We start from the raw sequence: 14,373 nt of genomic DNA, 5'->3' as shown, positions 1-14,373 counted from the left end.
AGGATCTCTCCTGCTGGTCCATGCAGGGCCCGCTCTGTCCAAGCGCCGGCCCTGCTGCATTCACAGGCTAGAGTTCACTCACCACTAGCACCATCAGAGATGGCAGCACGCCCCCTTCCTCTACCCCAGGCTAAAGGTAAGAAGGGAGGGGGGATATAATGTCTGTTTTTTTTTCCCCCAACACACAATCCCTCCTAACATATAGACACACACATCACCCTCACACAAAACACTCTTACACACAACACCCTCACACACAACACTCTTACACACATCACCCTCACACCCACCCACACACACATCACCCTCACACACTACCCTCACACACGCACACACACATACATTACCCTCACAATCACACTACACCCCTCACATACACACTGCACCTTTCGCACACACCCACACAATACTTCCATATATATATATATATATATATATATATATATCCATATCCATCAAACTAAAAATTGAATATTCCACTAGATCTGTGAATTTTCTGGACACCACTGTGACATGTAACAATGGCACAATCCACACCTCGGTTTACAGAAAACCCACAGACAGGTGCAATTGCCTTCACAGCTCCAGCTTTCACCCCTCCTATTCTACATCTGCAAGACGACTACATATATATATATATATATATATATATATATATATATATATATATATGTATGTATATATATATATATATATATTATATATATATATATATATATATATATATATATATATATATATATATATATATATATATATATATATATATTATATATATATATATATTATATATATACACGACTTCTCACACACACTCACTGTACCCCTCACACACATACTACACCCCTACATTCCAGACACACACTAGATTCCTTACCCAACTCTGGATCATCTACACACACTAGATCCCTATACACAGTCTGAATCTGCTATATAAACACACACACTAGATCTCCTACACATTCTGGGTCCTTCAAACACAAACTAGACCCCTATACACACACACACACACACACACACTGCACCACCTACACACACACTACATTCCTGACATACATACTCTGGATCCCCTATACACCCACAACAGATTCCTTGTAAGCAAACACATACTACATTCCCTAAACAGACCCTCTCTACAACCCCTACAAACACTACATCACCTATACACACATACACACACTATAGCCTGTATGCACACACTTGCTACATCCCCTATAAACACACACTCTCTTCAGCCTCTAGCCACACATGCATTACAATACATTACACCACAAACACAACTAAAACCAAACTTGTTACACAATACCACACCAAATCATCTCACACTACACACACACTCAATCCCATAAGCAGGCTCCAACCACATGCACAATACTCTTTCCTGGCCCTTTTGTCTCCTCGTATACCACTTATGAAGACAGCAGAGACACGTTGCAAGGAAACACAGCGCATGCATGTTCTTAAATTTGCTTGCGCTGTGCAGAACAAATACAGGGCCTTTTTCTCATGCTAGAGCTCTTCAGCAGGGCTCTGTGCATGATCTGCCCTGGAAGAGCATTGAACCAACATGCTCACTTTGAGAGGGGGCGTGCTTGTCATTGGTGATGACAATACACACCCTCTCTGCCCCGCCCCGCCCCCTTCTTAGTGGGCCGCTGGGATAAAAAAATGCCCGGGCCGAATTTTTTTCCCAGTCCGGCCCTGATGCAGACAGTCAACTGGGCAATGCGGCTGGAACTGATGTGACATTAGACAGAGGTGAGCAAGAACTTGATGACCAATGACAAATGTTACCAAAGGTTGTGTAGCTTAATTTAAGCTCAACACTTTATCGAGTTTAGTCAACATGTAGGTTATACATTGTGAAAAATAGTCCCTACTTTTGCTTATGTATAACTTTAAAAATATTTATCATAAAAAAAAAAAAAAAAACAGAGCTTTGAAGGTAGGACAAAATTCCCAAACCAGTTTAAGTTAGAAGGCTGTGTAGTCACGGCTACATTACCCAATTTATAAGTATAGGTCAGAAATGAAGACAAAAAGGATGTATTACCAGACATTAGAATGGCAGGGTTTAACGTGTAAAAGAGAGAAAGAGAGAAAGTGAGAAACATAAAATTAGCCCAGGTTAGGATACCAGAAATACAGAAATGTGATTTAACTAGCCTGGTCAATGTTACAGGGATCAGAATAGTCATTAAACAAGCCACATTCTAATAAGAACATTATGGAATATAGAACACACTAGGCAAAGAACCAAGAGGAAACCATGGCAAGCAATGATAAGGGGCTAAAACTTTATTTAAATACTGAGGTGACACTGATTGGTCCACGTCATCCCTGCGACACCAAAACGTGTGTGAACAGGGTTGCAGTGATAAAGTGTCACTGCCAGAACAGGAAATGACGCTAAGCGTCATATCAGTATAAGTAGAGGTGCGCTACAAGACTTCCCCCATCCCTCTCTTTTTAGAAAACTTAGAAAACTTAACAGCATTCACCTCCCAATCTGCGCCTTTGGGGAGTCCGAATTCAGGCGCCAATCGGGACGGTGTGCAAGATAGCTGGAGCAGCGCATCGATCAGATAGGTATTGTGACATGTGTGTATCTCTAAGGGATTATTCCTGCTATAGATTATTACTAAATTACAAATCAATAGGGAAGATTTGTCAATGTGTTGAGTTCCTAAAAGTGATACCAAGCTCCAAGATATTGTTGGAGCTGATTCCATTGGTTTCCATGGTGAGTGCCTCATTTTAGAACCACTTTGAGGAATGTAGCATATTTGAGGAATCTTCCCCAATGTGTCCTTGGAGTGACTATGTTTAGAGGCAAGGGAGTACACTTATGCTATTACAATGCAGAATGACAGTATGGGGTATTTAGTTTTACCCCAGTATCAACTTGTGCTGTAATAAATGCATCTCTGTTAAAACACCAGTATGATTCATGCTATTTTTTATTTATGTGGACATTGAGTTGTTTCACCATTTAAACTTTCTTGCCGTTATCTTTTGATGATACATTTAGATAAAAAAGATGTTAAAAGGAATATGTTATAGACAAAATGATATCATAAAAATGATTCAGCAACATGTAGACTAAAGTTATCAGCTCATAAGGGTTATGTCATTTATACTTGCTGTATTTTATACACGCTGTAGTGAGATTTTTATGACCCTGTCAAATCAACTCACCTATTTTGGCGTAGTTGTCTTCGAGAACATCTTCTAATCCAATTTCCTTCCAAAACGTATCATCCCATCCTCCATCTGAAGAGTAGGTCCACTTACAGATGAGTGTACAAGAGGATCTATAAACAGAGAAAATATAGTAGCAATATATAATCACTCTATGATATTTATTTATCAAATGTACATATATCTGGTATAAAAGAACCGGCGCAGAGACTTGTCTATAAAACACAGACTGTGAACTTCCTACAAGTTACATAGTTACATAGCTGAAAAGAGACTTGCGACCATCAAGTTCAGCCTTCCTCACATATGCTTTTGCTGTTGATCCAAAAGTATTGCACCAGACAAATTATTTTTTTTCTCCTATGGGGGCAAGAAGTGGTGAAGCCTGGCAGAGAGTGGATACATTTAAACCAGTAAGTTCACATGTATGTATATACAACATACCACAAACAACTGCAATTACAAACATCAGCAAAAGAACCAGCAATATCTGCGGTGGGGAGATTTTTAAAACTTTGTTACAAAACAATGTTATTTTGTAGAAGACGATACATTTTTTTTTTTTTTTTACAACAGAGCAGATCTTAATAGTATACCAACAGTGTGACTGTTTTTTTTGCCATGTATGTTTTTTGTCCTCTTCAATGCATTAACATAATTTGACAAAATGTTAAAAGAAAAAAGTAATCTCATGACCTTTTGCTGGAAACCCCAAAAAACATCAATTAAACACAGCTTACACACATACACACACACCATTTATAAAACTGATTTTTAAAAATTATCTAAAAAAAATCTAAACATATATTGCCTTACAATTAATATTATTATTGTAACTTATATACTGTAAGATGCAAGTAATGCTGACCCAGTAAAAGTAACTTCATAGGGATAAAACAATCTGTCAGTTTTCATGTATATTTCATCACCTCTAAGTGGCACACGATGATAAAAATGAAAGAAATGTTTGAAAAAAATGTGCTAATGGGTTCGATGTCTCAGATGGCCCCCACTTAGTCTCGTGCACCCCACTGTGCCCGCACAAACACCTCATTTTTAATTCAGAATCGTAATATGTATAATTAAATTAGACTCACTGCAGAAACAATGTTAATACATTATTTAGGCCACATACATGTTTTACAATTACAAAAAAAAAAATACTGGGTAAGTAATATTGATTTACAACTGTGAGAGCTTATTAAAACAGATTAAAATTCACATTGGGTTTGCATAGTTCACAAGAGTAATGTTGAACAAGAAAGAATTAAAACGGACCAAACTGACCACCTGCAGCTCTGTGAAGATTAAAATGATTATTAAACATAATCTTTAGTAAACCTGAAGTTAAAAATAGAAAAACAACCACATCAAACCAAAGATTACAATATAATTAGAGATACAAAAAATGCAGGTATTATACATTTTAGATAAAAATAACCATGAGGTTTTGGAAAAGAATTGTTAAAATAGGCTAATAAGTACCAAAACTTTGCTTTTTTGTTCCTGATTAAACTTTGATAACGTGTTGTGCCTGGAAATTTTCTTTCCATTATCAGGTGATATGGGATTTGTAGCCTCCACAGTCTGGGATGCACTACAAAATGTATGGTTTGGTTGTGTGTCTGTGTGCAGTTCCGTTTTTGATGTCAATACATTTGTGCCAATATGGTCAAGTTACACTTTTAATCAGATTTACGTATAAAGGCAGCAACAGCAGCAGCAAGCTAAGGAAATCATTTTCGCTGCTTAAAGGACCACTTTAGGCACCCAGACCACTTCAGCTTAATGAAGTGGTCTGGGTGCCTGGTCCCTCTAGGATTAACCTTTTTTATATAAACATAGCAGTTTCAGAGAAACTGCTATGTTTATATTAGGGTTAATCCAGCCTCTAGTGGCTCTCTCATTGACAGCCGCTAGAGGCGCTTGCGTGCTTCTCACTGTGAAAATCACAGTGAGAAGACGCCAGCGTCCATAGGAAAGCATTGTAAATGTTTTCCTATGGGACTGGCTGAATGCGCGCGCGGCTCTTGCCGCGCATTCAGCCGAAGAGGAGGAGAGGCGGCGGAGAGGAGGAGGAGAGCTCCCCGCCCGGCGCTGGAGAAAGAGGTAAGTTTAACCCCTTCCTCTCCATCCAGCTCGGCCGGAGGGGGACCCTGAGGGTGGGGGCATCCTCAGGGCCCTATAGTGCCAGGAAAACGAGTATGTTTTCCTGGCACTATAGTGTCCCTTTAACCCCTTAAGGACCAAACTTCTGGAATAAAAGGGAATCATGACATGTCACACATGTCATGTGTCCTTAAGGGGTTAAGAGTGTATTTGCAGTTAAAAAGGACTCGCCACACAACCCATATTTTACAGGCGCTCCCTAGGTTGTGGCAGCATTTCAAATAGGACTGGGTGTTGGTGCTCTGAACAGGCAAGATGTGCTACAGTCAGGTTTTTATCCAGTAATGTTGCCAGTAAATCGTGTGCATGTCATTCCAAGGACTTTCACAGGTAAAACAAAATTAGTGGTAACATAATTGCTACCTCACGTGGCTGCAGACATAGCAATGTTATCTAGCTAAAAGGGAACTGTCACTGGAAATTACACCATTCAATACAACATTGAAAATCACCTATAACTTGCATTAGGGTTTTTTCTTTTTCATGTCATGCTCCATTTTATTTTAAACATGTATTAAAGGTTTAGAAATCGACATCACAATCCAGGTCAATACAATTCAGTCTGGACACAGCCACAGCACACATTGAATTAGAGAAGGAGAAACGGAAATATTGTTTCAAATTATCTTCCTCTCTATGCTCTCTATGCCGATAGACAGAACAGAACATAAAACAAAGATTGACAGGGCAGTATGGATAACAACGATTGACAGGTCAGTATGGATAACAACGATTGACAGGTCAGTATGGATAACAATGATTGACAGGTCAGTATGGATAACAATGATTGACAGGTCAGTATGGATAACAATGATTGACAGGGCAGTGTGTATAACAACGATTGACAGAGCAGTGTGTATTACAGTGATTGACAGAGCAGTGTGTATTACAGTGATTGACAGGGCAGTATGGATAACAATGATTGACAGGGCAGTGTGTATTACAGTGATTGACAGAGCAGTGTGTATTGCAGTGATTGGCAGAGCAGTATGTATAACAACGATTGACAGGTCATTATGGATAACAATGATTGACAGGGCAGTGTGTATTACAGTGATTGACAGAGCAGTGTGTATTACAGTGATTGACAGAGCAGTGTGTATTACAGTGATTGGCAGAGCAGTGTGTATAACAACGATTGACAGGTCAGTATGGATAACAACGATTGACAGGGCAGTGTGTATAACAACGATTGACAGAGCAGTGTGTATTACAGTGATTGGCAGAGCAGTGTGTATAACAACGATTGACAGGTCAGTATGGATAACAACGATTGACAGGGCAGTGTGTATAACAACGATTGACAGGGCAGTGTGTATTACAGTGATTGACAGAGCAGTGTGTATAACAACGATTGACAGGGCAGTATGGATAACAATGATTGACAGGGCAGTGTGTATTACAGTGATTGACAGAGCAGTGTGTATTGCAGTGATTGGCAGAGCAGTATGTATAACAACGATTGACAGGTCATTATGGATAACAACGATTGACAGGGCAGTGTGTATTACAGTGATTGACAGAGCATTATGTATAACAATGATTAACAGAGCAGTGTGTATTACAGTGATTGACAGAGCAGTGTCTATAACAATGATTGATAGAGCAGCGTGTATAACAACGATTGACAGGGCAGTGTGTATTACAGTGATTGACAGAGCAGTATGTATAATAAGGATTGACAAGGCAGTGCGTATTACAATGATTGACAGGGCGGTGTGTCTTATAGTGATTGACAGAGCAGCGTAAAATCATGATTGACAGGGCAGTGCGTATTAAAATGATTGACAGAGCAGTGCATATAACAATGATTGACAGAGCAGTGCGTATAACAATGATTGATATGACAGTGCATATTTGAGTGATTGACAGAGCAGTACGCAGGCAGAATGTATAACAATGATTGGCAGAGTAGTGTGTATAACAATGATTGACAGAGCAGTGCATATAACAATGATTGACAGAGCAGTGCATATAACAATGATTGACAGAGCAGTGCGTATAACAATGATTGATATGACAGTGCATATTTGAGTGATTGACAGAGCAGTACGCAGGCAGAATGTATAACAATGATTGGCAGAGCAGTGCGTATAACAATGATTGACAGAGCAGTGCATATAACAATGATTGACAGGGCAGTGTGTATTACAGTGATTGACAGAGCAGTATGTATAACAAGGATTGACAAGGCAGTGCGTATTACAATGATTGACAGGGCGGTGTGTCTTATAGTGATTGACAGAGCAGCGTAAAATCATGATTGACAGGGCAGTGCGTATTAAAATGATTGACAGAGCAGTGCATATAACAATGATTGACAGAGCAGTGCGTATAACAATGATTGATACGACAGTGCATATTTGAGTGATTGACAGAGCAGTACGCAGGCAGAATGTATAACAATGATTGGCAGAGTAGTGTGTATAACAATGATTGACAGAGCAGTGCATATAACAATGATTGATAGAGCAGTGTGTATAACAATGATTGACAGAGCAGCATGTATTACAATGATTGACAGAGCAGATCATATAGCAATGATTGGCAGAGCAGTGTGCAAAACAATGATTGACAGAGTAGTGTGTATAACAGTGATTGACAGGGCAGTGCCTATAACCATGATTGACGGGGCAGTGTGTATAGCAATGATTGACAGGGCAGATCATATAACAATGATTGGCAGAGCAGTGTGCAAAACAATGATTGACAGAGTATTGTGTATAACAATGTGGATGTATCAGCATTGTGAAGAGACTGGATTCTACTTAGAAGAGTAGACATGCCCAGTGGAAACCTATTTCAAAGTACCATGCAAACAGGGCCGGCGCTCTGGGGGGCGAATAAGGCATTCGCCTAGGGCGCCGGCCTCTGGGGGGCGCCCACCGGGAGGTTTCCTGGTGGGCTGCTCTGCTGCTACCTGGGGCTGGTGTGCTGGGCGAGCGGCTTCTTAGCCACCCCCCAGCGCAGTCATTCAGCTGCTGGGCTCTTTCTGCAGCCACTTGCCTGCTCGGGAGCCGGATATGCTGTAACCCCAGCACACGAGCAGAGCACTCAGCTTCCAGCAGGCAGGGGAAGCCGGGACATGACTTGGTCTCCCGGCTGCCTCCTGCCTGTGAACACCGGAAGCACTCTGAGGGGAGCAGGAAGCAGCATGTGCTCACAGTGCACGGCTCTCCTGCTCCCTCCACCAGGAACAGCACCAGCTACCTGCAGGATGGACCGCTCTGCTCCATTCACAGCACTTATGAATGGTCCATCTGAAGGTAAGGGGAACTGATTATGTGTATGAGTGCATGATGGTAAATTAGTCTGTGTTTATTGAATTGCTGTGTTTGTGTGTGTAAATAAAGTGTGACTATATGTAAAGTGGTGTGAGTTTGTGCTTGAGTGACAGTGTGTGTGTTAGTGAGAGTGTGTAAGTGGCACTGTGAATGTCACTGAGAGTGTGTGTGTAAGTGAAACTGTGTGTGCATGTCAGTGACAGTGTGTGTGTGTGTGTGATACTATGTGTGTTAGTGACTGTAAATTACATTGTGCATGTCAGTGAGAGTGTGTAAGTGACACTGTGTATGTCAGTGAGTGTGTGTATGTCAGTGAAGCTGTGTGTATGTCAGTGATAGTGTGTGAGTGTCACTGTGTGTGTGTTAGTGACATTGTGTATGTCAGTGAATGTGTAACTGACACTGTATGTCAGTGAGAGTCTGTGTTAGTGAAAGTGTGTGAGTGACACTGTGTATGTCAGTGTTTGTGTGTGTAACTGGCACTGTATGTCAGTGAGTGTGTAAGCGACACTATGTATGTCAGTGAGAGTGTGTGTTAGTGAGAATGTGTATGTGACATTGCATGTCAGTGAAAATGTGTATGTATGTCAGAGTGTGTGTGACAGTGTGTGTGCTAGTGTGTGTGTGACCATGTAATTAGATACTTATATATTAAATTATATTTAAAATATATGTTAATAGAATTCTATATTAAACCGAAATTTTTTTAGTAGTAACATAAATTAAATCTCAATATTATTACAAATGAAACAGCACCAAATGCATTGAAAAAGAGTGTGTGGATATATTTATTAGGCAGTATGTGTCTATTGATCTATGCATTCGGCGGTATGAGTGTATGAATGTATTTATTAGGCGGTGTGTGTGTGTGAGGATTTATGTAATGTGCATATGGTTGATTGTATGTAATAGGCAGTCTGTGTGGATGGATGTATTAGGCAGTGTGTTTATATGGATGCATATACTGGATGAGGGTTTCTACGCAGTGTGTTCATTACAATTCAGAATTTAGTAAATAAACCTGTGAGAGAATGTAATTGCCTTCATGAGGGGGCGGCAAAATGGATTGCTGCCTAGGGCATCAAGAATCCTTGCACCGGCCCTGCATGCAAAAATATTGATAATAAAATGCATTTGGATGGATTATCCTGATTTTATCTTTACTTACGCCTATCTATATCTTTTTATCTCTATTTCTCAGTCTGTCCTTCTATCTATCTATTGTGCTATTGTGTGTTGGAGTAGACAGTTGATTATTCAGCCTATAAATATGACATATTATGGTTCTGTAGCAGAATTGATTGGGGTGGTTATGAAATATTGAATTACTTGATAAGATTTGTATTTATTAAACAGCCACAGGGCCACAAACTGCCCCACTGTAATAGATGATTATCAGATGACCATATGACATTACAGGTAACCTAACCTTTCTGCTGTCAGTGTGACTTTAAGCAATCTGCTTGTTTGCATTGTATTCAGGTTAAAGGGGTCTGGATGTCAAACAACAAATGGGTGTCAGGTGACCTTTCCAAAATTCAAATGAGCTACCGCAAAAGTGTGAGAACTACCTGTAGTCTTTAGATCTGGTCGTGAAAGCATAGTGGCCTTGATCATAAATGGTTGTTACAAGAATTTGATGGATTGAACAAGAAAGTATGTATTTTAAAGGTCAAAAGGTTGGCAAAATGATATTACTATCTCAGGCAGGGAACGAAGGGTCTTTGAAGTTTGAGATAAAATGTATTATGCTACTAGACAAAATATCTCACTGTATAATGGAAGACGCTTGAGTCCATAATATATTATAACAGTTTGCAGACTTTTTTCAAGATTCATTTGATTGGCAAATTGTTCTGAGGATGTTGATTTGTTTTTTTTTTTAATGAAAGACTTATATTTCAGATGGAACCCTCAACTATACTTTGCACACAAAACATTTTAACCTGAAGTACGGGCAAGCTTCTTTGCAACTCAAGTAACCCATCAGATGTAATCATTAAAAAAAAAAAAAAGATATGAAATGGAATAAATTACCCAGATGAGGCATTTATTAATAAATGAAGTGATAATAAGGATTTACAAAAGGTATAAAAAGAAACCAGGGAACGTACACAGAATGTAAAGTTTATATCTTTAATAGCACCTAACATGGAATGATGTTCAGGTATTGCAGCTTGATATAGCCATATCATGCATTGTAAGCACCAATTGAAAATAATAAACTAATATTCATGGGTTGTGTCATAATTTTTCAGGTTGATACTGTATTACTTGCAATGGAACTTGGTCCATATTGTTTAATCTGCTCTATGCAATTCTTCTACAGCTGGTATGGTTCCTGAGCAATGCATGTGCTATGTGAATCTATAATGTGCAAACTGTATGAGCTCAAATGCAATTAAATTAACAGTAATGCACATTGAGTCTGAGTGTATCACAGAGCTCCACTACAATAAAACTCACAATATTGTGCGGCATGCATGGAGTCTATCACAGAGCTCCAAAGCAATAAAACTCACAGTAATGAGTGAAACACAGAGTTTCACAACACTAAAACACAGAGTGTGAGTGAAACACAGAACTTCACAGCAATACAATCCACAATGTAGCACAGCATGTATGAGAGGTCATCATAGAACTCATTGTCAATAAAATTTACAGCAATGTGCAGTGTGTATGAGAGTTTATTGGAGAACTCCAGGAATCTCACTACATCGGCCTAATATTTGAAATGAGTTTTTAATTAACTGCACTGTGTGGTGAATAAACCCCTAAGCTGACTGTATTTCAAATTGTTTATCTACTGAATATTGGTAGTTGTAGAAAAACATTGCTCTTTAAAAAAACAAACAAAAAAACCCATACCATAATTATCAAATAGTTATTTGCTAATTACTCCAAGAAAAAAAAACATACAACTGAAATCAAGGATTTGCTTAACAGCAAGAAAAAGACCGCATTTAATCCTTTAAATCATTTTCCCAAAATAAAATAAGACTGCATACATTCTCAAGTTTCAAGTTCAGGCCCAAAAAAAAAAAAAAAAAGGGCTCAACTAAGCTTAATCTGTCTGTGAAGAGGAGGTGGACCCATGTTTACAAGAAGCCGTTCTCACATTACATTGTTTCAAATGATATTGAAACTGGTGGAGAAGATGTCTCCGTATGACCCTCGTTTCATTGTTTATCAAGTAGCCTTTCGTTTGTCAAATTAAGACACATTGCCACGGCTTAGTTTCCAGGTTTCCAATCTGAAATGACTTCATGTTTGGCCAACAGTTCAACACTTGTGGCCAACTGCCAATGAAATATCTGCGTAGACTCTTCCCTTATCATCTCTGTGACCTGTCTGGATTGAGACAGCAAGAACAGTACAGTATACTACAAAGGAGACATGCGGTACTCGGGTTTTGGGAATGAGTCTCAATTCTTAACCCTTAGCGCTAATTAAATAATGACAGACTTAACCATTTCAGGACTTCTTTATGCCTCCAATTCTCTGGAAGAATTAAAGAAATGATACACTAAGTGTCTACACATAACATACATGCTTTGCAGCAATTAGTAACGTCATAAAGGCAGAAATTGATGGACGTGTGTCTCTTTTCAGCCTATGTAACTATGTAATGGTTTCCATGTGAACAGATATTTGGATGACTTTGCAAACCGCTAGAAATTCTGGGGTCAGCTCGTGCTTGGTACCTAGAGCTGCAGGGATGTAACAAATTAATTTGTTGTTGTTAAAATTATTAATAGCCGAAAAGGCTTAGGGTTTTATTGTCATGATAGCAGCTCTATTAAATCAGCTGCTTAAGTTTATATGTAGACTGTGTGCAATCAGCTAAAAGCCTGAAATAAACTATGAAAAATGACCTGAAGTTGAAAGGAATTGGATTGTAACAGAAACACATTTCTTAGTGCTTAAAGGGGAACCAGCTCTTCTCTGCACTTTTATATCACTGTGTAAACCACTCAAATCTTTTGTTAAAAGAACACTATAGCATTAGGAAAACAGAGTGTTTTTAGTTAGATTCAGGCACACCCCAGCTTAAAGTGACACTATAGTCACCAGAACAACTACAGCTTATCATGCCCTTCAGACTTTTTGCAGTAAACATAGTCTGTTCAGAGAAAATGCAGTGTTCACATTACAGTCTAGGGATACAACTACATTCAGTGTCTCCACTCTTTGCATGGAGACACAACTCATCATAGAGATGCATCAATTCAATGTATCTCTATGAGGAGATTTTGATTGGCCAAGGCTGTGTTTGGCTTGTGCTGGCTCTGATCCTGATCTGCCTTGACAGTCCCAGCCAATCCAATGCTTTCCCATGGGCAATTTAACATGGCTGTTTTATACCGAGCAACACTGTTTTACATTGCAGGATTAAAACTACAGGGTCACTGCACCCAGATCACTTCATTAAGATGAAGTGGTCTTGGTACTTTCAGTGGTTATTTAAGCATTTTATTTATGCAATGCTCTGCTTTCTTTTTAAATGCACAAAACGTAGTAACTAAAATTAAAATCTCCTTCAGTCCTGGCACGGTCAGGGCTCAAAATAGATAGGAAGCACTTATATAGAAAATATGGAGGCACTAAGTTACAGGATAGAAGTAATTACAGCTATTATTATAATTGCCATTTATATAGCGCCAACAGATTCCGTAGCGCTTTACAATATTATGAGAGGGGGGATTTAACTATAAATAGGACAATTACAAGAATGTAGCGGTACTTACCCTCTCCAGGGGCCGGCCGGGGTCCTCTCTTCTCGCCGCGCGTGGTCCTGCTCCTGCACGAGCCGCGCGCGGCTCAGCCAACGATGGGATCAGTCAGGCGGGCAGTGACCGCGAGAAGCGGTCACATGTCCCGCCCGACACTAAGAGCGCGCCGCGCGTCTCGGGCGCGCTCTTAAAGGGACAGTGGGAGACTAAATTAGAATCAGTCTCCCATTGGCCCCTGTCAGGCCACATTCCCCATACACTCACGTTTTGGGGGCGTGGATATGACAGGGGCCAATCTAAGTGAACCTTTAGGGTATTTATACTCACCTGTTTCCCTTGCTCTTTGCCCTATCGTGGTTTCTGTCCAGTTTCCTTTAGTGCTTGTATCGTTCAGTTGGTTTTTTGGTGCTTGACCTTGGCTTTGTTCCTGACTCCGCTCTCTCCTTATCCTTGCTTGCTTATCCGCTGTTTTGTTCTCTGTGTACCAGTCCTCGGCTTGTTCTACGTTACGCTGTCTCTCAGTTCCCTTGACCTCGGCTTGTTCTGACTCTGTCTTTCTCTCGTCCTAGTCCGGCCATTCTAAGGTCCGGTAAGACGAACTCTGTTCTTGTCTCGTGACTGTTGAACTATTCCTGCGTGTTGGGGTATATTACCGTGACATTACGATAGGGCCATGGACCCCGCAGGTTTAGGACAACAGATGGCCACTTATGAGGCTAGATTCGCAGAACAGGATCACCGTATGGATCAAATGGCTCAAGCCATCCAGACACTGTTATCCAGATCAGCTCCGGTACCTGTACCTGCGCCTCCTGTAAACCCTATACCAGATACTGCTAATATGCCTAATGCTTCAGCACATCTAACCCCGCCACCTAGGTATGGAGGGGACGCTAAGACATGTAGGGGATTCCTTAATCAAGTGGAGTTCCACTTTGAAATGTACCCACGTTCATTTCCCACTGATAGATCTAAGGTGGGTTTTC

The 14,373-nt window shown here is 40.0% G+C and overlaps 1 protein-coding gene across 2 annotated transcripts in view; it reads right to left on the bottom strand.

Annotated features, from left to right (window-relative positions):
• Positions 1–14,373, bottom strand: part of FGGY (FGGY carbohydrate kinase domain containing) — a 291,415-nt gene that overhangs the window by 200,660 nt on the left and 76,382 nt on the right. For both annotated transcript variants that reach the window (XM_063428025.1, XM_063428026.1), the window contains one exon: positions 3,199–3,314. In XM_063428025.1, the coding sequence (XP_063284095.1) occupies positions 3,199–3,314 (116 nt within the window). The remainder of the gene's footprint in view (positions 1–3,198; positions 3,315–14,373) is intronic.

This window comes from Pelobates fuscus, chromosome 7, assembly GCF_036172605.1.
Source record: "Pelobates fuscus isolate aPelFus1 chromosome 7, aPelFus1.pri, whole genome shotgun sequence".
NCBI classification, from domain to species: Eukaryota; Metazoa; Chordata; class Amphibia; order Anura; family Pelobatidae; genus Pelobates; species Pelobates fuscus.
This window is presented reverse-complemented; position numbering and strand designations above follow the sequence as displayed.